Source organism: Scyliorhinus canicula, chromosome 3 (genome assembly GCF_902713615.1).
Source record: "Scyliorhinus canicula chromosome 3, sScyCan1.1, whole genome shotgun sequence".
NCBI classification, from domain to species: domain Eukaryota; kingdom Metazoa; phylum Chordata; class Chondrichthyes; order Carcharhiniformes; family Scyliorhinidae; genus Scyliorhinus; species Scyliorhinus canicula.
In genome coordinates, this window is record NC_052148.1 from 156,999,298 (window position 1) to 157,023,544 (window position 24,247).

At 49.8% G+C, this 24,247-nt stretch overlaps 1 protein-coding gene across 13 annotated transcripts in view; it reads left to right on the forward strand.

The window, feature by feature from the left end:
* Positions 1–24,247, forward strand: part of LOC119963039 (protein FAM184B-like) — a 595,873-nt gene that overhangs the window by 467,638 nt on the left and 103,988 nt on the right. For 12 of the 13 annotated variants that reach the window (XR_005460015.1, XR_005460013.1, XR_005460016.1 and 9 more), the window contains 3 exons: positions 80–230; positions 6,315–6,527; positions 11,810–11,994. Coding sequence is in view for 9 of the 13 variants with exons in the window: in XM_038791545.1 (XP_038647473.1) it covers positions 80–230; positions 6,315–6,527; positions 11,810–11,994 (549 nt within the window). In the remaining 4 variants the exon portion in view is untranslated. The remainder of the gene's footprint in view (positions 1–79; positions 231–6,314; positions 6,528–11,809; positions 11,995–24,247) is intronic. The other variant, XM_038791542.1, reaches the window with a different exon arrangement.

Sequence of the window (24,247 nt, forward strand, 5' to 3'; positions counted from 1 at the left end):
CGACAAGAGCAGGAGAAGCTTTTCAGCAGACTAGTTCTGGATCAAAAGGTAAAAGTTGTCCTTTTAATGTCCCTCTTAGATCTGACAGTGACAAACTAAGGGAGCAATTGAAGAGTGAATATACAAATGACAAACAGTCTGCTCTGGCACACCTGCAGCGGGAGAAAGAGAGAGAAATGAAAAACTTACAGGAAGAGTGGCAAAAAGTAACAGTAGCACTTGAAACAGAGGTAAATAGATGAAATAATAATGGAAATATATAAAAGGAGTGGTTTCCAAAATTGCATTCTTGACAGTGATCTTTCCCGCCAGTAGCAATTAAATCAGATACACGGTTTTCTGTCCATTTAAACTATAATCTTGATTTGTAAAATGGAGCAATATAGATGTGCGACTTTTAAGTGGTAATGGATTTCAGGAGAGTGAAGCCAGGGTCAGCTCTTCCCAATGGTGTCAGACTGTGACCCGGACTATTTGGATTCCCAGGCCACGTTATACCTTCCAGTTGTCGTCCTGTAAGGAGGCAACTGGCTGGTGTCTGACAGATGAAGGTTGGGTGGATCGGACATTAACCAGGCACACAGGTAAGCCAGGAGCTGATTAGTTGATATCACTGATATTCTCTCTGGTAATCTGGAAAGCGTTTGAGACAACGCTGTTCAGTGCTGCGGTGACTGTGTCTACGAGAAGCAATAATGTGGCAGTGCATTGCAGATCTTCTAGCAGGTGACATAACTCTGTAACAACCTTTCTCAAGAAGCTCATTGCTGTTCAGAGAGGTGCAGTTATATTGTGCTGATCCTGAAACCCAATGAGAGGGTAAAGATCCCTGTGAGTTCCCATCCTTCTATTTCTTTTCTCTGCAGCTCTGTCCCTCCCTCCCATTGCTGCTTCTCCTCCTCTTGTTGGAGTGTAATTGCCAACAGGAGCCTCTGGAAGAAAATATGTATTATCCCTTTAGAACTCAGTAGATTACACAGCCAATATAACACCATGAAACCACTTAAGAGGACAAAACTATCCAATACAAGCAAAATAGTTGCCAAACACTTAATTAAATGAGAGGAGCTGAGTATCTCTTTGAATACAGTTAAATATGGCTGCCTCTCAGCTTGTGCTAACTGTGCTTTGTGGATGAGTTCCAGCATTCTTTCATCTGCAAAAGATAATGAGGAAAGAATGGACAAGTGGCGGTAGTGTTGAGTTAGTGGATTATTGCAGTGCTGGAGAAAGAGGGTGATTCAGAGGGATCAAGGATAGATTCTATTTGGCTAGAGCTGACAAACAAACAAATGCTGCAATTATATTGCTCAGTGTAGTCTATGTGCCACCAACTGTTGGGAAAGATGTAGAGGAATAAACTTGCAAGAGAATTACAGAGAGGTGCAAGAATTCTAGAGTAGCTAAAATGGGGGACTTTACTTATCTGAATATAGATTGGGATGGTAGTACTCTAAATGGTAGAAAGGGGCAAGAGTTCCAAGAATATGATCAGAAGACCTTTCCATAGCAGTATATTTCCAGTTCAATATGTAAGAGGCACTTCTCGGCATGGATGTTGGGAATGAGGTGGACCAAGTGAATCAAGTGTCAGGAGGAGAACATTTAGAGGACAGTGATCATTGTACCATAAGATTTAGGTTGACTATAGAAAAGGGCAAGGAACAATCCAGAGTAAGAATAATTAACGAGCGGAAAGCCAATTTTAATGGGGAATGAACAGATTTGGCTCAGATCAATTGGAACCAAAGATTGGCAAGCAAAATTGTAACTGAACAATGGGTTACCCCACTTTCTCAACCTTGCCCTTCGCCTGAGATATGGTGACCGTCAGGGTAAATCAGCACCAGTCAGCTCTCCCCCTCAAGGGAGAAAGCAGCTAATGGTCATCTGGGACTATGGCGACTTTACCTTTAACAACACAGTCAAGGAGCGAGTTCTCTGTTTCCCGATGCTGATTTCATAATTACCGATCGGGCGGAGAATCCATTTTTAGGGCCGAATCGGGGCGGTGCCTGTTTTACGCAGGTTGCGCATTCCCTGCCCCTCCAAAACGGTAACATCGAGGAGCGCGGCGCATGCCGTTGGGACGGCCTCAGGACATCACCTGAATGCCTTCCCCCGATGCTCTGCCCCCGATGGGCCGCGTTCCCGACAGCGCAGTTGACGTGTGGTCTCAATGGTCAGGAACCCGGCGTGGCGGCTGTGGACTGTGTCCAGTGCCACCACAGTCAGGCGGGAGCCGTGTTGCCAGCGGGAGGGAGGGGGGGGCTTCGGCGAGGGCTGGCGAGACTGGTGGGGGGTGGCCAGGGGGCACTATCTGGCAGGTTGGGTCCGCGCATGGCTGGCGCCATGTTGTATGCCGCGACCGTTGCACATCGTCGCTGTGCGCATGCGTAGCCATGGACCCAGCAATTCTACGGTTGTTTGTTTTGTGGAGGCTGGGCGTTTTATGTGGCGCGGCTGCTGGCCCCTCACCGGTCGGAGGATTGGTGCTGGGGCGTGCCGATTTTTCCCAGGTAAACGCTACGGATCCTCTGGACATGGTCTCAAAATTGGAGAATCCAGCCCAAGGTATATTCTCATGGAGGAGAACAAAAGTGCAAACAACAACAACCATTCGCACTCCATTTCCCTTTTGTTCCATGATATCTTTGTCATTTAATCTTTCCAACCTCTACTCAATCCCAGACCTCCCTTTTTTACCTCCCCCTCCCCCACATCTCCTTTCAATGCTCTGAAGAAAACTCATATTCAACTGGAAATGTTAACGCTAGGTGGAATTTTCCAGCCCCCCCCCCCCACCCCCGCTTCCCCCAGTATGTTTTCTGTGGTAGGGGTGGCTTGCCATTGGTCACCAGCAAGATCTTCCAGTTCCATCGAAGTCAATGACGATTTGTATTACTTGCCCACACCATCGCTGGGGATCCTGCCACTGGGGTTGCCTTCAGCAGGACCAGAAGGTCCAGCCGACGGGAAGGACCGGAAAATCCCGCCCTCTGTTTCTCTCTCCACAAATGCTGCCAGACCTACTGAGCATTTCCACTTTCGGTTTACCTTGGTGGTGGGAAAGTGTATGGAAATGATAATTCGATACAAAATTATTTGTCACTTGGGAAAATGCAGGTTATTTCAGAAAAGCCGGTGTTTCAGTCTTCCTTTGGTTTGGAGAAGTTTGGTCTGTCTTCCTTGAGGAGATGTTTGCGAGGAAATTTGTAAAAGGTATTCAAAATCATAAGAGGGCTGGATAGAGTAGAAAAGGAGAAACTGTTCCAATTGGTGAAAGGATTAAAAAGGGAAGAGTGCAGATTTCATTCAATTGGGAAAAAAAGCAATAGAGACATGAGGAGAAACATTTTCACGTAGCGAGTGGTTAGGATCTGGAATGCACTGCTTGAGAATGTGTTAGAGGCAGGTTCATTCACAACATTCAAAAGGGATTATTATCTGAAAAGGAAGAAATCCCAGAACTATGTGCATTAAGACTAGGGTGTGGCACTAGGTGAATTGCCCCCTCGGAGAGCTAGCACAGAAACAATGGACCGAAAGGCCTCTCTGCTCTGCTGAAAGCATTCTGTGATTCTTATATTGATGTTTTCAGCCTAAATAACTCATTAAGTTTCATTTTGTACTGGAATGACTTGAAATATGTGAAGTAATTTATATATTTGCTGTATAATGGTATTCTTCTCAATCCCAATGATATGTTTTTCAGCCAAAATTAAATAGCATTTCTATCTTTGCTCAGAATAGACTGTACAAGGGCGGCATGTGGCGCAGTGGGTAGCACTGGGATCACGGCGCTGTGGATTGAGTGTGATTCCCAGCCCTGGGTCACTGTCCATGTGTAGTTTGCACATTCTCCCCATGTCTGTGTGGATTTCACCCCCACAACCCAAAAGATGTTCACATTAGATGGGTTGGCCACGCTAAATTGCCCCTTAATTGAAAAAAAAATTAAATAATTGGGCACTCTAAATTTATTTTTTATAAATAGACAGTACAATGGTAACTAGCACATAGAAAATGTTTACTGGTCTGAAGTGAAAGTTAGAACCACTGCGGTTCCACATCATGGCAGGGATTCTACCAGCCCTTTGGAGATAGGTGGGGAGGATGAGGTTTTCCCACTGCCATGGGATATTAGCAAAGGCAGGAAACATAAAGTAACAGAAAGGCTCCCGATTGTGCCATGAGTCTGCCAACAACACTGAGGCAGCCTCAAGATGGCCTCTGGTGGTGGGGGTGGAGGCAGAAAGTCAAATGGCCAATGGAGGGACTGACCTTCAGCAGGTGGGTATGGATCACTAGTCTCTACCAGCGTGACCCTGGTATGACCCTGGTGTGGCAGACCTCACTGTGGTCCAAGGGGTAAATCCTTCGGAGAGTTGCCCCCAAAATCCATCCGAGGGCCACCCAGCCCCCCCGCCCAATGCACTGCCTGCCCACCCCTCCTCCACCAGTCCCCCCCCCCCCCCCCCCCCCCCCCCCCCGCGACTTGCTGAGAATGGACACATAGAGCTTCCAGGTAAGTGTTACAGCTGCAATTCTTATTGCTGCCCCTGTCTGGCCTGCTCTCTGGCATCAGAAAGGCGTTTCATTTCTGGGGGGAGATCTGTGGGTAGTTGGGCTGCAGATTATAGGGGGTGAGGAGTCCCTTTAGTCGGGGGTCCCTGGCAGGGTGGGGGGATTCCTCTATTATCACGGGTCTCCCAGGGACCCCCATAATAAGGAGACCACCGGGAACCCTGCTGACTGAAAGGACCACCCAGGGAGCCACTGTTAAAGGGACCCCAAAGTCCCTCCCCCTCCCCCCCCCCCCCCCGCAGAGAAGAGACTTCTGTCTGGAAGTTAGAGCAATCTAGACTGGGGAAGTGAAAAGAATTACAGATTTAACACTTACCTAGACGCTCCACATGTCCACTCCTGGAAGGAGAGCAGCTGTGACCTGCATCTCGACCCCACAGATCCATTGGCTGCAAGCCATTCATAACTTTCTAGCAGTGGGCTGTAATTGACAGCTTCCACAATACAGCTGCAGCCTTGATTCATTAATTTGCCTTCATGGATCACTGACTCTAAGTGGTGAAACGCCAATGTTTACAAACATTGACCACATCAAAGAGAGGTAAGTGCATTCCAAACACTTAAGCGTGTGATTGCACTGCACTTACCTCTCTTTGGTGTTGTCACTGTTTGTAGACATTGGGGTTTCACCACTTAGTGTCACTAATCCATGAAAGGACGTGATCGATTCAGGGCTGCAGATTGTTTGTAGAAGCTGTCAATCACAACCCACTACTAGAAAGCTATGAATGGCTTGCAGTTAATGGCTCTGTGCGAACCGGACGCGGGTCACAGTTGCTGAGAATGGACACATAGAGCTTCAAGGTAACTGTTACAGCTGCAATTCTTATTGCTGCCCCTGTCTGGCCTGCTCTCTGGCATCAGAAAGGCATTTCGTTTCTGGGGGGAGATCTGTGGGTAGTTGGGCTGCAGATTATAGGGGGTGAGGAGTCCCTTTAGTCGGGGGTCCCTGGCAGGGTGGGGGGATTCCTCTATTATCACGGGTCATTGGGTGGGTCTCCCTATTACTGGGATCCCTGGGGGGGGTCCCCTTATTACAGGTGTCCTGGGGGGGGTTTGTTTCCTCCTATTACAGGTGTCCCTGGGGTGGTCTCCCAGTAACTGGGGTTCCTGGGAGGGGCTCCTTATTACAGAAGTCGCGGGGGGGGGGGGGGGGACGGGACTGGTGGAGGAGGGGTGGGCAGGCAGTGCATTGGGCCGGGGGGGGGGGGTGTGGCCCTCGGATGGACTTTGGGGGTAACTCTCCGAAGGATTTACCCTTTGGCCCACAGTGAGGTCTGCCACACCAGGGTCACGCTGGTAGAGACTAGTGATCCATACCCACGTGATTCCCAGCCCAAGGATCAGAGAATCATGGACGGCTGTAGCATAGGGTACCAGGCCTGCTACATTAAGATGCATTTGCATTCATTTACATCCCTTCGCCAGCACATGGACCTCGATCCTGTCTTGAGTGGGTTGTTGAAGTATCACGATCAGGTCGGCGCCCGGTGTCGATCCTGACTTTCTCCCGATTCTCTGTCCCATTGGGGAACGCAATCGAGGTGTCACGGGACAGAATATCCAGCCCAATTTTGGAAAAAAAAACTTTATTGGTTTCCTCATGGGACTAATAAATAAATTAATGTTATTGATCCAGAAAACAGGGTTTTTTTAATGCTCGAAGAATGGATTATAGTGAAGCTAAAGCATCAATGTTTTGAATTTTATTTCGGATTTTATTTCAGCTTACAAATATGAAGAAGAACATAGAACAACAAACAAAGGCTTCCCAAGATGCTCTCCAGCTGCTTCAGTCCCAGTTTAATAAAGAAAGAGAAAAGCTCCTGGAGAATGTTCAGTGTGTCACAGCATTAAATCAGGATCTGAAATCCCAGCTTGAGAACCTAAACGAGCAGATCCTGAAAAATGAGGAAAAAAGCCAACAGCACAAAATAGTGGTAAGGAGTTTGTTGTAACTTTCTTTTTAAAAGGAAGCCACATTTTGTTCAGCACACTTTGTGTAAGTCCACCAACAGTGAGGTGAAAGACCAGAAAACTAGACCTGGAATGTCCACTCTAAACATGGCCCTGACTCAGAGGATGCATGTTCAGGAAAAAACACTCCCTATCCAAGAGTTTCCGTTGTCCTCGACTAGATTCTGCTGGGTGGCCGATACATCAAGTCAAAAGAGATGTGCTGATCTCCTGGGCAATGGATGAGGGAGGCCACATGGGGGTTCCAGATCTGTATCTTGGACTGGACATCCAAAGACACAAGACTTTCTTCCAAATAGATGGGTCTCTCCACAGGATGGTGATAGAACCGACACAAGATTTAACTGTGGGTTGAGGTTTCTGCAAGCTGAATGGATGGTTCGGAATTTTTGCCTCCCCCATCCCACCCCACCAGTGAACATCCTTTGTGCCCATTATAATTTATGTGCAGTTAATGGTGCAGGTGCTTGTCAGTTATAGTATGTCTCCCCTGACTCCAGCTACTCCAGAGGCTCAGCAATGGAGACTGCCACCCTATCATGAATCACTTACCTCAAACAGCCCTAGGTGTTTCAGAGCTCCATCCCTCTATTGATTACTGTGCACTTCAACATTGTCCAAACAGATTGCCCTCTGAGGCTCTGGTAACCTCTTCAGGTTCTTTCACTACAGGGAAAAGCTTTTGGTTTTTCTGCCAACTGGCACATCACAAAATAATTATAACATAGGAAATAGGAGAAAGTGTAACTGAATCATCTGGAACCTCACAATGCATTTCTGCTATCTGATGAGAAAGCATCAGTAATTTTGGGAAAAAAATTTTTTTTTCCCATTTTATATTGAAAGAGAAATTTCTTTGTTTTTAGATTCCAAGTTTTAGATTCAATTGCAAAATTTGATGAGAATGTATTCTCTGTTTCTCTTCAAACACCAAACTATTGTTATTGAAATTCCCTGGCATAATAATCCTCTCATAGCTCTCTCCACTGGTGGTGATAAACATCATTTCTCTTATGGCATTAAACTACGGTTCCAAAAACCAAATATCCATAGTTAATGCTAAAGTATTCATCCTCGTCCCTCTGTGATAGGATATGCTGGGATAGGATATACAAAAAGAAGAAATAGACTCCGATCCAGGAAAAGCATTGGAACTGGAAACTAAAATACTAGTACCAGCTGTGGACTAAGTTCAGGCTGTCGAGAAGCTATCTACGTGTCTGTAATGTATGCTTATGTAATTATATATGTGCATAAAGTTATATGTCATTATTTGAAACTATGCTTGTTCTTGATGTACGCTATTATAGGTTATTTTTAAGACCATATTCCAGTTGCTTGGACTGCAATGAAATCTTAAAAGTCATGCCTAGCATGCCAATATAGTCATCTAATTGCCAAGTAGGACTGAGATTTTCACACGGTCTGGTTGTAGATTTACATCATGTGATCTTCAATCTACCAGCAAGATTAATAAGGATTCCCAGACTACATTGCTTGGGCATGATGTGTAGCTGTAATGACATAATATTTACTTAGCTTGGGATTCCCCACAGGTTCAGTGAGTAATATAGACTATGAAGTTCACAGTTGGTGCTCTGGGGCGACATTCTCCCCTACCCGGCATGACGGAGGGTGCCGGCGTAGGGGAGTAGCGCCAACCACTCAGGGGTCGGACCTCCCCAAAGGTGGGGAATTCTCCCCACCTTTGGGGGCCAGCCCCGCACCGGAGCGGTTTGCACCAGAACACTGGCACAAAAACCCGGCGCACCCGGCAGCAGGGCTGGCCGAAAGGCTTTCACCAGTCGGTGCATGCGCCGGCAGTGACGTCAGCGGCAGCTGGCCGCTGACGTCACTGCCGGTGCATGCGCGATGTGGGGTTCTCTTCCGCTTCCGCCATGGCGGCCGCGGAAGGAGAAATAGTGCACCCACGGCACTGGCCCGGAGTCTGAGCGGGGGGCCCCGATCGCGGGCCAGGTCACCGTGGGGGCACCCCTCGGAGCCCGTTCGTGCCGCTGATCCCGCCGTTCCAGAGTTGGTTCAAACCTCGGCGGCGGGAGAGGCCTCCCAGCGGCGGGACTTTGGCCCATCCGGGCCGGAGATTCACCGCAGGGGCCTCTCCGATCGGAGTGGCGAGATTCCGCCGCCGCCACTTCCCGGGTGGCGGAGAATCTCTGCCACGGCGGGGGCGGAATTTTAGGCGGCCCCAGGCGACAGCAGGGTCGGAGAATTTCTCCCCTGATCTGCACTGAGTTAGCTGAATTCCATTAGAACAATGGTAGGTTACCCTACAATTTACCTCAGAGCCACTGAGATGGGGAGAAGAAAATCATTTAGAATGCCTGCTCCTAATTTCTATTCAGCAACTGCTGCTTTGTGGACGTTTGGATGTTACATATGAATAACATCAGATTTTTCTGTGGTACCCCTTTCAGTTGAATAGCCTGTTGACACACGCTGCCTGTTGAATCATGTCCACTATATCCTAGCAGAGTCAACATCCTCAGAAGAAGGGAGAAAGCGAGGGGAGAAAAATAAGAAAAAAACTACTTAAAAGTGAGAGACAATTATGAATCAAGCCTGGTGCTGTTCCTGACACGTTCATTGCATTCCTCATTGAACCAGGGGTGATCCCGCAACTGCATACTCATGATAGAGTCAGGGAAAAGCCGGGCCATGAGTTTGCAGATTATGATTGAACACAATTCTGCTGCTTGTGTCTCACAGCACCTCATGGATGCCTGATTTTGAGCTGCGAGAGCTGTTCTTATTTTATCCATGATGTGGAGATGCCGGTGTTGGACTGGGGTGAGCACAACACCAGGTTAAAGTCCAACAGGTTTGTTTCGAATCACTAGCTTTCGGAGCACTTCGCCTTGGAGAACGATTGCCTGGAGATCAGAGGCTGAATGCCCTTGACTGCTGAAGTGTTCCCTGACTGGAAGGGAACACTCCTGCCTAGTGATTGTCACGCGATATCCGTTCATCCGTTGGCGGCTTTCAGGACGCGCGACAGCATAGAACTGCCGAGCAGAACCTTATAGCCAACTTCTGCACACATGAGTACGGCCTCAACCGGGACCTTGGATTCATGTTGAATTACATTCACCCCCCACCATCTGGCCTGGACTTTCGAAATCCTACCAACTGTCCTGGCTTTGAGACAATTCACACCTCTTTAACCTGTGATTATCCCTCTCTCCAGCTGCTCTGTTTGGACCTGTAAAGACTTAATTACCTGCAAAGACTCATTCAAAGTATAGTTTTGCATTTTTGACTTTGTCTATAGATATGTTTCTGGAAACTACCACTTCATTCATCTGAGGAAGGAGCAGTGCTCCAAAAGCTAGTGATTTGAAACAAGCCTGTTGGACTTTAACCTGGTGTTGTAAGACTTTTTACTTATTTTATCCAATTTAGTATGCTGCCACACAAGATGGTGGACGGTGCCCTAAGAGTGAAAATCAGACTTTGGGCCTCATGTTCGCCTTCAGTTGAGGAACCATAAGTCAGGCCACTTCCCAACATTGCGTACCTAACTTCTAAAAGTCAGCCCATTCACCCGGTATTTTGGTCTCTGGGTGTAGTCTGGTCCACTGCCTCCCAATGCATGCCTGAGTTGGCAACAAAGGTGGGTGAATGGTGAGGGCAACAGATTAGAAAGCCTGCCTCTGTTTACTGGCATATTAATGCAGTTCAATTCATGGCTGTTTGGCCTTCTAGCTTCACTCCCCATTCCTCACACCCCCCTCCCCCAACTGCCTCCCCTGTCCCTTCCATATCCCTCATATTTCCTATGCCCCCTCTTATTTCCCATGCCTATCCATAACCCCTCGTATTTTTCATGCCAGGGCAGCATGGTAGCGCAGTGGTTAGCACTGCTGTCTCACGGCGCCAAGGTCCCAGGTTCGACCCCGGCTCTGGGTCACAGTCCGTGTGGAGTTTGCACATTCTCCCTGTGTTTGAGTGGGTTTCGCCCCCACAACCCAAAAGATGTGCAGGGTAGGTGGATTGGCAACTTAATTGGGGGAAAAAATGAATTGGGGACTCTAAATTTATATATTTTTTAAAAATATTTTTCATGCCTCCCCATCTGTATCCTCCACATTCATTCACCCTGTATCCACTAGGTACAGGACTCACGAGCCATATAATAATACTGCTAAATCTTTTAAATACTCATGAGAATAAACAATTAGGCATTGTCTTTGAAAAAAATTTCCCTGATAGATTTTCATAAAACTCAATCAGCCAGTGAAAGTCCCATTCAAGAAAACTTTAATTCTCCTTACTCCTCTTCATCTTTACCGAATGAGCACGCAGGTATCAAAAAACCACTTAAAATACAAATAGTCATTATAAACCCATAAAGCTGTCAAACAAAAGTACCAGTCTTATTTTTACTGCGTAAACAACCCCCTACCTAGCTTAGTTCACTAGTCAGTCTTGGGGCCCCTTCAAGCATTCATAATGAAGCCATCTGACAACTGCCATTAACAAAAGCAGGCTGAACAGATGGCGATGATGAACATTGACATCTCCCACACAGAGTATTCTGTGCCCTTGGCAACCTCAGTGCTTCTTCCAAATAGTGTTCAACATCAGGTATTACTGATGAATCAACTGAAAGAGAAAATAATCAGCAAGTTTGCTTGTCCATCCTTGACCTGTTGCCATGAGACTTCAGACTTGAGTCAACGCTGAGAAATTCAAGCTACTGTGTGCAGTTGATAAATTAATTCTGGTAGATTTAACCTACCAATGGGACAGGACAGACCCAGGGACATTAACTGTCAGGTATCACTCTCTGAACACAGGTATATCAGGCTGTTGCTTGTCTGTTTTTTCACAAATCTCCAGTGTCAATGAGGAGAACTTTGCAGGATTGACTGGACTGCATGTACCTTTGTTGATGTCAAGTGATCCATTTGCTTTCATTCCTATTAGGCTTTTTATAGTGGTTTGATACATTAGAGTGGCTTTCTATGACATTTCAGGGAATTGAATTTAAATTCTCCAGCTGCTGTGGTGGGATTTGGATTCATATCTCCAGATTGGTAGTCCAGGCTACGAGATTACTAGTCCAGTAACGTATCAATGATGCTATCTTTCTCGCAATGATATCTGTTAAACATGAATAACATGAGGTCTTTCTGACTTAATTTGCCAAGACTTGTGTTAATGAACAGCTATAATAGCTAAGGAAATAAGCAATTTGTTACAGGTGTAAATCTATTTTTCAAAGGAGGACAATGACCAGAAACAAATGAAAGCTCTCAAAGAGAATCTATTGAAGTCACAGAGTGAGACCTCCGAGCTGCAGAAAGAGAAGACACTTCTTCAGGATGCTGTATCACAGCTCAACAAGGAACTAGAGTCAAGGACTCAGAAAGCTAACCAGTACAGAAGTAAAGAGGAGCAACATCAGAAGTTGGTAGCTCATTGACCAAACAAATACATTCACTGACTTTTGTTTAAATTCTTTTGTTCTTTTTGCTGGTGAAGTAGTTATATAGATAGATGTCAGGATTAACAATCCACTTAATGGCTTCAGCTGATGCCGTGTCAATGGTTGTGATATCACCAGGAATGGATCTCTCAGGGCTGAAGTTCAATATGTGAGCAATGGTCTGACTTGAATGGTCACAGTCACAACTTGTGGAGCAAGTGGCCATATCATCCCTTGCCCATCCTCAAATGGCTGAAGGTTGGACAGATTTTCTGTGAAACGTTGAAGCCTGGGACCCCACCACTTGGGTTAGTTACCAGGTTGTGCACCATGGGGAAGTGGTGCTGATTTCAGTTTGTAGGGTGTGGAGTGTATTCCAATAGGAACTATGGGATTTCAGACAAGAGTGTGGGTTTTCTTGAGGTCCTCTAATCTGTTAGGTTTTTGACAAACCAACATTCAGGTGGCCATTAAACATAGGAGTAAAAGTAGGTGATTTGACCTGCCGAGTCTGCTGCGTCATTCAATGGGGATTTTGCCAAATCTGACATGGTAGTCCTCAACTTCACTTACCCCTTTTATCCCCATAACCCTTGATTAAAATCAGTCCATCATAGCCTTGAACATACCTAATTGCCCAGCCTCTACAGCCCTCTGCAGTAAATAATTCTACAAATTCACTACCCTCTGAGACAAGACAGTTCCCCCCATACCTGTACTAAATGGACAACCCCTTACTGTGAGATTATGCCCTCTGATCCCAGATTCTCCCACAAGGGGAAACAACTTCTCAGCATCTACCCCTTCAAGTCCCCTGAGAATCCCATGTATCTTAATAAGGTCGCCTTTCATTCTTCTAAACTTCAATGTGTACAGGTGAATAAAGCGGAACTGGTAGATGTGCTGTATCTGGAATTCCAAAAAGCATTTGATAAGGTACCCAACCCGCTACGCTTGACGTAATTGTGATCATACCTTCGCTGGGCATGATCCAGATCAACATATTTAACATATTTAAATGCATCATTAAACTCACAAAATATACACAGCCCATTTAAGGCCCCAGCCTCCCAGTTCCGGGTATTCACCAGCCCCACCAGCGAGGCCTCATGTTGGCAAGAATTAGTACTGGTTAGAAATGGAAACCAGATGTGATGGCCATGCCGGGATGCTCGGAGGCTATTAGAGCCCTCAGGTGGTCGGGGACATGGCACCTGGGCAGTGCCAACCTGGCAGTGCAGGAATGCCAGGTTGGCACTGCGAGGGTAACAGGGCAGTGCTTGGAGATCCTGGTTGGCACTATCAACCAGGGATAGTTGCCAAGGGATGGGGACTGAGCGGGGCCATGCCAATGAAAGGGGGATGAAAAGGGACTTGAAGGGGTGTTATGAAGGGTGGGGGCATGAAAGGGGGTATGAAGAGTAGCACTTGGGGTTGGGGGGGGCTATGCCTCGATGTCAACAAGGATGGATGGGTGTGGGGCGAGGTCATCCTGATTCCTGGGTGGGGTCACACAAACTTTTAGTGCTGGAGGAAGTTGCCCCTCCAGGGTCAAGGGTTGGGGTGTTGCCTATGTCTGACGAGGGTTGTGATGTTCGTATGTGGGCGACCCTCAACCTGACATTGAGATCTCGGCACCCTTCAAAAATGCTGCCCGGATCTTTAGTTCCCCACTGCAGAAAACAATTGTTAATGTGGGATTTTTCAGTGAGATACACTCAAAGCTCCAAAGAAATAACTAAGTGTGGGTGAATACAGATCTGGGTCACACCCAAACACCTAGCAGGAAGCACCCTGTGAAACCTGCTCAAAATGTGAGAATTGTGCCTGCAACCTATAACAGGTAGAATGTGCAGCATGGTAGCACAAGTGGATAGCACTGTGGCTTCAGAGCGCCAGGGTCCCAGGTTCGATTCCCCGTTGGGTCACTGTCTGTGCAGAGTCTGCACGTTCTCCCCGTGTCTGCGTGGGTTTCCTCCAGGTGCTCCGGTTTCCTCCCACAGTCCAAAGGCGAGCAATGGTGTTGCTCATTATGCTCTCTCCTTAATTTGCTCTGTTTTAATTATGCTAGCTCAAGAGTCGCTAGGTATCCTTTCGATACCACCACAAGGTTCAAGACCGAATACTGATCAAAGACTCAATACACCAGTTAGTAAGTTTGAAATCAATGCACATTTATTTACACACAGTCAATTATTACTCATGCACAAACTCTACTCACTAAACTATCACTACTACTAAAAGCCTATACTTAGCTTCGGGTGCCCACTCAGTCAGAGGAACAATGGCCGTTGTCCGGTTCTGAGGCTGCTGGCAACGAACTTGTATAGAATAGTAGCTAGGTGCGCCTATCTCGTAGCGTGCGTTGACTTTAGACTTACATGTCTGGTGCTTGGCGGGTCTCTCGTCGCTGAGAGCCAAGGCCAAGACGAAGGTAAAGAAGAAGAGAGTGATCTGTCTTTGGGACTCCTCTTTATACCCCAAAGGGCTTCGCGCTCTTTTGGGCGGTTCCTGAACTTGGCCCCAATTAATTGGACCATATTCTAATCATCTGTATTGATTTTCTCCAATAAAGGGGTGGATGCCTGATCGCTGGGCGGGCCCTAGGTGACCGTTGGCCTGCCTTTGTTTTAGTCTCCACTGGCGCCGGGGAGTCTGCTCTGGTATCGTTTGCTTAAATGTTTCTCTTTTGTCCCTGGAGATAGCTCATTAGTATGCTAATGGCTGGTAGTATCGGTCTTGTCTGGGAGCTGCAAACTCCAATCCACAGACAAATCTTGCCTGCTTTCTTAGCATTGTCCAATTTTCCCTTCATTCTGTGCAAGAGTCCATTTTGAAATCGGGACGTGGCAACCCCAGGTGGCTACAATGGATTGGCCGTGATAAATTGCTCTTAGTATTCAAAAAAGTTAGGAGGGGTTATTGGGTCACGGGATAGGGTGGAAGTGAGGACTTAAGTGGATCGGTGCAGACTCGATGGGCCGAATGGCCTCCTTCTGCACTGTATCTTGTATGTTCTATGTAATGCCACAGGAATCAGAGCTTGGCACTCAACTATGTACAACCTCTATCATTTGGATGAAGGGACCAAATATATCATAGCTAAATTTGCTGATGACTCCAAGATAGGAAAGTAAGATGTAAAGAGGAGGTAGAGGGTGCGATTCTCCGGCCTCGTCACAATCTCGCTCAAGTGAAATGAAGTCGGTGAATAACGGGAGAGGCCAAATATGAGAACCCCATCAGGCGCCAAACAGTTTGCGTTGTAACTGGCCGCACCCGTAAGCGAAATCGAGGTCTCACTAGTGTGGCGAGAAGCCAATTATCACCACTTAAGCCCCATTTCCATACAATTAACAGGAGCCAACCCATATCCAACAGCCTCCTGTGATTCAGCAGCTTCCCCAGCGAGTACTCATCCTGGAGTCGATTAATACTGCATTTGAAAACCGTGAACCTGTCGGAAGGGCTTCAGTGGGGAGCCGATGAGGTGAGTAGCCATCTTTGCTCACAGGCAAAGAGCCCGGGGTGCTGGGCTTGCCACCCAAGTGCTCAGTGGGGTGTGGGGATCCTCGGCTGAGGATGGGGGACCCTCCGCAGGGGTGGGCGCTATGGGAGGATGGGGGGGTTGCGCTGAGGGCGCGACCGGGGGGCAACCACTCACGGCACCGCCATGCCAATCCCTGGTTTGTGTTTACCCATTCCAGAGGAAGCTCTTGCCCCTGCCTGTGTGCCCTACCGACCACCTATAACCCCCATCGACTGCCGAGGCTATTTCTAATCAGGAATTAGCAATCATGGTTAAGTGAGCACTTCACACAACCCAAGTACATTTCTTTGGGTGGGCGTGCCATGTAGCATGTGGGAGTCATTGCCTAGCATCTCAATCACACCTTGATGCCTGGACACTGCTTGAACACTGCAGGAGGCAAAGCCACACACGCAGCTGCCAACATACGAACACTCAGGGAATGGCACACAGCTCCAGGGACATGTCCATGGCTGGAGGGTGGATGGGTGCCACGGAGAGGGGGAGATGCCTGTAGAGGTGGGCAAAGAGTTCGGAGGTCAGCCTGCATTGCGGACAAAAGTGACAGAGCCATCACACTGGTTGTGCACAAAGGTGTTTATTGTGTTTGACAATTCCCCACCCCCCTGATGGTGCTGACCCCTCCCCCGGTGCCCTCAGTTATCCTCGATGTGCTTTGCCTTCCTAGCTCTGTCACTACTTCTAGGTGTATCTCCAGGATGCACATCAGAGGTGGTGGGAGCCAGTTGCTTACCTCGTCCCATAGCCTTTGATGCCCCTGGTGGGTGTCCTCTGGGGGTTCTGGGACAGAAGGCCCAGGCTCACTTGGCAACGGCATGTGCACAGCCGTGCCACCCTGCCCCATGTGCTGACTGCGAGACATGGCCTCATCAGAGGGGTGGTACTTGGAGGAGCGGGTGGCCACCGTCGTGACTCCATGGGACCGGTCCGGGTTGGCACTCAGCGCCGCCTCCTCCATATCAGTGCCCATAGGACCTAGGGGTCCACCTTGGGGCGGAGGGGCAGCTGGTTCGAGCCCCGGTTGCCCCTGCATCATCTCGCTCTGCCAGCCCTGGCGGTTCCCCAGAGTGTCGACCCCTTTGGTGATGCTCCTCAGTGACTGGGACATGCTCTGCAGTGCCTTAGCAATGCCCACCTGCGACTGGGACAAGCTCTGCAGCGCCTCGGCTGTGCCCATCTGAGAGCGGGAACCTCATCAAGGGGTCGACCTGGTACTGGGTCACATCCCCAGCGAGGCGGACATTCTGTTGAGGCCCTTAGCCATGGCCGTCGCCGGCTACATGATGTCTTGTACACCTTCACTGATGGTGCAGACGTGCACCAGGCTTTCCACTGCAGTTGCCATCCTCGGTGCCATGAATCTCCTGCGCCCATAGCCTCTGGTACTCCTCCAAGTGGCTATGGACCTGCTGGAGTGTCGCTGATATCTCCCTCTGAATGTCCTGGCTGCTCTCTATCGTCTCCATCAGCTCTGGGTATCATCATCAAGCTGGGACCCAGCTGGGTCCTGAGATTCAGCTGACGTCCGACTGCTGTCTCACCTGGGGGTTCCTGCCTCCACCTGTTGTGCACCAGTAGCTGTGTGGTGCTCACCAGATTGTGCCCCAGAAGCTTGACCACTAACAATTTTCACCAAGGTACGTGTATCTATGCTGGTGGAGGGTGAGGATCACAGCTGTACCACGACGATTACGGTGGCATCCTCAGAGCACTCCTCCGAGGTGGTCTCCTGGGAGACTGGAGAGGGAGCCGCCCAGGTTGGGCTGCGGCATCATCTGGAGGACCTGCGGGAGAATGGACATGTGGTCAGTGGGAGAGATGGGTCAGTCAGTAAGGCAATAACAATTCACGTTTGACAGGTCCTCAAGGTGGAACCCAGTGGTTCCTGACCTCTGCTGCGTCAACCAGCCTGCGCATTGGTGACTGCTCTGTCCTCGGCCACACCGCTCATCTCCAGAGCACTCTCCTCGAAGGAGGCGAGGATTCTTATGTCCGGCCCATTACCGCCAGTCTGAGCCCACTCACAGTGGCGGGAGAGGGTGGGAGGGTGGTGTGAAGGATAAGTTGGGAATTGCCAAACAAACCAGGCGGAACAGGGTCTTCCAGGCTATCAGTGACCCCTGGGTGGTCAGAGCCAGTGCAAGGTGGCCCCCGGCCCTCCCTCTAGAATGTGGGCACCTTGGCACTGCCCAGCTGGCACCTTGGCACTGCCATTCTGGCACTGCCAAGGTGCCCAAATGGCACTGCCAAGTTGGCAGGAGCACTGCCTGGGTGCCAGTGCAAGGATGCATGTGTGCCAGGATGGCACTGCCAAGGGTCAGGTGCCAAGGGGAATCATGTCCGAGAAAGGAAGGTGGAGGGCATGGTTTGAAGGGTGGGGGTGTGCAGGGCAGGTATGTAGGGGTCTCCATGAGGTTGGGGGTGTTGGGTGGTTGTCCTAGATGGGAGGGGCTGCTGAAAGGGGGCTTGGGGGGGCCTGAAGAGAGGGACCCACAGGGACCCCAAAGTGAGGTATCCTCCCTTGGGCGGTGTGGGAGGGTGGCATTGCCCATGGGTGGAGGACGGTGCGACCCACAAGCTCACTTCGAGATCGGGGCATCCTGCCCCAGGTCAAAGGACTTTTGCATTGTTCGTGTCTCACCCATGGAGATCTTGCAACGGGCGGGGCAGAAGAATCCAGCCCTAATTGTGGGCTAAACCACTGAGAAACTCCCCTGGGCCCAAATAAATGACTAAATGTCATTGAATAGCGGTGGGGAACCCGCTGGCAGAACCAATGGGGAAACTCCCTGAAAATCCTGCCACAAATGAACTTCAAAATTTTTCCAGGGAAACGCGCCCAGAGATTAGGAGAATTTTATTCTCCCGAAGAGTTGATCTTGTGTGGAACTTTCTTCCCAGATAGCAGTGGAAATCAGGGGCGCGATTCTCCCATATGGGGAGAAATCGTAAGGCTGGCGTCAAATCCGGGCGGGTTTGACGCCAGCCCCCCCCTTCCCGACCGGGAACCGATTCTGGTCCCTGGTCGGGGCTAGCATCCCGACGCCGTAAACTCCGGCATCGCGGGCTTAACAAATTTTGTTAAGCCCGCTTGCCAGAGTTAGCGCCGGCTGACGCGTCATATGACGTCAGCCGCGCATGCGCGGATTGGAAGACTCCAACCCGCGCATGCGCGGATGACGTCATCGCGCATTTGCGTGAAACCCGCGCATGCGCGGGCCGGGATGCCCCTCAGCCGCCCTGCAAATGGATACTGCGGGGCGGCGGAAGGACAAAGAGTGCACGGGCATCGGGCCCGCTGCCCGCGATCGGTGCCCACTGATCGCGGGCCCATGGCACCCTTGGCACGGCCGTGGTACTGCCGTGCCAATCGGTGCCATGGTTTTAAAAATCGACAGTTTACGGCCGTTTTTACGAACGGCCAGACCAGGCCAAAACAGCCGTAAAGGGCTGGGAACTCGGCCCATCCATCAGCTGAGAATCGCTGCCGCCGTAAAAAAACGGCGGCAGCGATTCGTATCGGGAGTCAGGCGTGGGGGGGGGGGGGGGGGGGAGAATAGCGGGAGGGCGTCGGAACAGCGTGGCCGTAAAATTTTACGAGCCACGCTATTCTCCGCACCGTCGGGAGTGCGGAGAATCTCGCCCCAGGTCTTTAAATTTATTCAGGTCTGAGTTCGAGTGATTATTAGGCAAGGGAGTCCATGGTTATGGGGGGTGGGGGGAGGGGGGGTGGTTGTAGTACTGGTGACAAGAAAGTGGAGGTGAGACCAGGGTCGGATTCTCCAAAATCCCGGCCAAGTGTTGACGTCGGCGTCAAATCCGGCGCGAGCGACGCAGGCGTCAACGGGCCTCCAGGCCCAGTAATTCTCCTCTTCTTCAGGGGCTGGAATGGCGCCAGAGTGCTGTGCACTGCTCCGGCGCTGAAAGCCGGCCCTACATGGCCAGCGGGGGTCCGCGCATGCGCGCCACGGCCATCTTCGTGCCGGCGCATGCGCTTGGTTGCCGGGCTCCTGTATGGCTCTGCCATGTTGCCCGGGGGGCCTGCGCAGAGGAACATAGGCCCCCCCCAGAATGAGCACACCCGCCAATCAGTAGCCGCCAATCATGGGCGGGCCCACCGTGGAGGCCCCCGCCCCAGAGTCGGATATCCCCGCTCCCCCACCAGACGGCCCCCACAGCCAGAACGCCGAGGTCCCACCGGGTGGGACCAAATGTAAACCACGCCGACGGGACTTGGCGGGCACTCGGCCTGTCAAGCGCGGAGAATCGCCGCTGGGGCCGCTTTTAACGGTCCCCGACCGGCGGCCGCATGGGTGTGATTGGTGCCAATTCTCCTGTCGCCGGAGAATCGTCGGAGCAACGTGGCAGGATTCTCGCGCCCACCCCTGGCCATTCTCTGACCCGGCGCAAACTCATAGAATCCCGGCCCCGATCTTCCATGGTTTCAGCTCCCTTTTCTCTCTACAGATGCTGTTAGACCAGCTGAGATTGTCAAGTATTTTCTGTTTTTCTTTCAGATTTCTGATCTGCTGTAATTTGCTTTTAGTAGCCATGATTTTTATTGAATGGTGGAGCAGGCTTGAAGGGCCAAATGGCCCACTCATACCCCTATGTCAAGCAGTGGTTTACTTTGAGGAGGATGTTTTCTAGACATAGAATACCTACAGTGCAGAGAGGCCATTCGGCCTCTGCACTGGCCCTCTGAAAGAGCACCATACAAGGCCCAATTCATCGCCCTATCCGCATAACCCCACCTAGTGGCAATTTAGAATAGCCAATCCACCACACCTACACATCTTTGGAATGTGGGAGCATCCGGAGGAAACCCACGTAGACACGAGAAGAATGTACAAACTCCGCACAGTCAGCTGAAGTCAGAATCGAACCCGGGCCTCTGACGCTATGAGGCGCTGTGAGGCAGCAGTGCTAACCATAGTGCCACCATAACTTCTCTGGAGACATCAGCAGGTCCATTGTGTGCTAGCACCAAAATCCACTCAAGCTGTGCTTTTAAAATTATTTCACAGATATGAATCACCTTGGTACAGTCAGCATTTGTTGTCCATCCCTAACTGCCCTTGAGAAGGAGTTGGTGAGTCACCGTCTTAAACTGACATCATGACTTCCCAGAGGTAGACATCTTCCATATTTGTGTGGTGGCTCCTAAGTCAGGCTAAGCAGCTGTACTCTGCTGTTGGGTAAATTAGGATGAGTAAAGCACTATTGATAGAATGGGAAGATGTAGTGGATATGGATTAAAGGAGTATCAATTTCAGATTTGTTCCACAGGGTCTTTCTGGGGCCAGGCTTATTTACAATGTACATAAATGAATTGAATTTAAGATTTGACGGAAAAAAGCTACCAGTTTTGTCTCCATCCACAAGTTCCATCTATCTCCCCTGTAATTGGTTTGTCAAACCATAGTCCAAGAAACTTTAGTGTCTGATTTTATCCTGAACTGACTTTCTGACCCCATTACATTCCATCACAAAGATTACTTAATTTGGTCTCCATAATATCACATACCTTAGCTCCTCTGCCAACATTCAAAGGATAGAATTTCATTAGGGGTGTTCATGATGGGAGTTAGACGTCAAAATCGGTGAATTAAAATATTAAAGATTGGTCTTGGGTAGTATAGCATTAGCCACCTGTTAGTTTTCAAACCTGAATACTGCCCAGGATCCCAAACAATGTGGGAAGTACCATCCATATTGTGCTACTTCCCAAAATGAATAAGAAATTCATGGGTCAGGATTCTCTGTTTCTGAGACTTTAAGTGTTAATGCCGGCGCTGAATCGTGGAGTTCCATGACATCAAAACTGGCGCCGCACCTGGACTAATTCAGCTACTGTTGAGGGCTAGCACCATGTGGAACACAAAGGATTACAATGAGAAACGGTGCCAGATTCGCTGGTTTCATGATTGACACTCAGGAGGCTGACAAGCTGTAGCTGCATATACACACTGCATTCCCCACACACACCATCCCAGCCAACAAGATGGCAGCACGATATTCGGCCTTGGGGAGAAGGCAGGAGAATGGGGATGAGAAAATATCAGCCATGATTGAATGGCAGAGCAGACTCGATGGGCCGAGTGGCCTAATTCTGCTCCTATGTCTTATGGTCTAAGATTCACCGACGCTGAGCTCGAGATCCTCCTGGATGCAGTGGAGGTGATGCGGATAACCCCGTATCACAGCCAGGAAGGACGCTGCCAGCCGCCACAATTCATTGTGCCTGGGCGCAGGTGGCAGAGGTGCTCAGTGCCATGGGCAATATCATCCGGACCGTCCAGCAGTACCAAAAAAAGACTCAACCTCCTCAGAGCCACCAATGTGAGTAGGCAACACTGTGCCCCTGGCACCAACATTCGTCCCACACACCCATAGCCCCCAACCCGGAAGACGGCAGAACCCCTACCCTGCACCACATGCTGACATACATTCCTGCCTCCATGGCCGGGTGCCCTGGCGACAGAGGTCACCCTCGGGCTGCACACGTCGGACTATCTAGCACTGTCATTTTCTGTTCTTGCCCCCAGTCCCCAGGAGAAGTCCGCACGCAACCACCGGGAGGGGGAGAAGTTAAGGAGGGGGACTGCGTGACCAGCGGCCGCTAACCATGGCAGAGCAGAGGGCCCTGGATGTGATCAGCGGCCCAAAGGAAAGGGAAATTACCGAGATGGGGTTAGGCTATGGACGAGGATGTGAGACTCCGCTTAGTTGCGAATCACCATGACACGTGTCAATCCGCTTTCCCAACACCACCCCCACATAACCCTCACTTCCACATCACCCTCACCCCCACATCACCCTCACACTGCACACCCCACCCTCTCACCCTACAATACACCCACCCTCTCACCCTCCAACACCCCCACCCTAACCTGCCCCCACCCATACACTCATCCCCACCACCCCCCAACCTGTGGTCTAATCATACGTTTTGTCTTGTGTCTTGCAGGAGCAACTGGGGATGGGGAGGCCCCATCCGTTGCCCCGTGCCTCCAGCCAGTGCCACAACAGGAGGTCCCCTCCCCCACCCACCCACCCCCCATGAGCCGTACACCGACGAGAGCACCTCGGATGGTAGCCCTCCGCCCGAGACTCAGGAGGCCCCGGTTCTCAATTTGGAGGATGACACTGACTTTCTGTCACAGCTGTCAACAACACACTCCACCTATCTCTCTGCTGCACACACCGCTGCTAGAGCCTCCTCCTCCAGCTCATACCACCACAAGCATCCCCCAGGGCTGCGGTGACTAGCAGGAAGGCCACCATTGCTGGTTAAATTCCAATAGCCATTGTCTGAAGGGGGTAAAAGGCAGACATGTTAGCATGGTGCATACCCCTGTGCAAAACCAGCTCCAACGGGCTACATGGTGGCTCCTGTTGGCACTATGGGGCCTGCCCCCTCATGTTACCCCCCCATCCCTGCACGCCTGACCCCGTCGATGCCCGGCATTGTAGGGCCTTTGGCCTTGGCGCCCATCCCTGATGCCAGGGATACTGTCGGTATGCTTCACGGCGGTCCCGTAGGTGCCACTGTGGGCGTTGCCTGTGTGAGCTGGTAGCGGCCGGGTGGGGCAGGGTATGGCTGCCTTGCAGGTCGCAGTAATGATGGTCCGTGACTGTCCACTGCCCCAATCCCATGGCCCAATGCCCCATCAACCACCCCCTTTACCCCACCCCAGCCAACCCGGCCAGTGTCTGGCCTCGCAGCCACGGTTTCACCTCTCTGTGTCATAACTCCTCTCTCTCCCTCATCAGCCATGATGCTGGTTTCACGATTTTTAAAAGCACAAGTGAACCACGCCGTCAGCAACTCAGCCCATCAGAGGTGGAGAATCAGGGAGGACCCGGAGAATACAGGGTCGGGCCCATTTATGATATGAAAATGGTGTTTACTGTACATGTGTTCCGGAACACATTGGCGGCGCTGTTAAGGTGACAGAGAATTGCAATTTGCCGTCAAATCGGCACCCACCACGATTTTAGTGTCTGAACCTATTCTCCATCCAATCGCATTTCGCGATTTTGCCATCAACATTTGATGGGTCACATTGGCTTTACTGATTATTGTAATCTTAAATTGGACAGTAGTAAGGGCAATTATGCTTTATATTGCAGGTAGGGAGGAGAGGAAATCTGCCAATCCGACCGAATGTATGTGCTATCTTAGACTGCCTGTGATCAGTAAGGTTTTAATGGAAAGAGGTGTGCATTTTCTGATTCTTGCAATGCATATTAGAAATAAATAATTCAGTAACAAACCTTTGTGAGTTTAAACATAAAGAGGGTTATTTATTCTTACACACCTATCCCAAATTAAATGCAAGGTCAACCCCCTCGTTCTCATACACACAAAAACTAGATAAAGGTCATTCATTTTTACGGATTACAGGTATCTCAGTCCCTGATTCATGATCTCCGGTCTGCCACATGGGAGCCCATGGTTTCATGGATGGTTTGGATGTTTTGAAGTTGAAAGGAGGATTTTGTAAAGTGAAGGGGTGAAGAAGCTTGTCAGGTTTCCTGCAGTCAAATATACAAGTTAGTTCTCAGGCTTTTAAACTAGAACAGGTTTGGGGAAGTTATCTCAGTTTGGATCTACTGCATTCAAAGTTTTGATGTTAATTAGCTTGGCTGCTTGATGACTTGCAGCCAGTTTGTGGTCT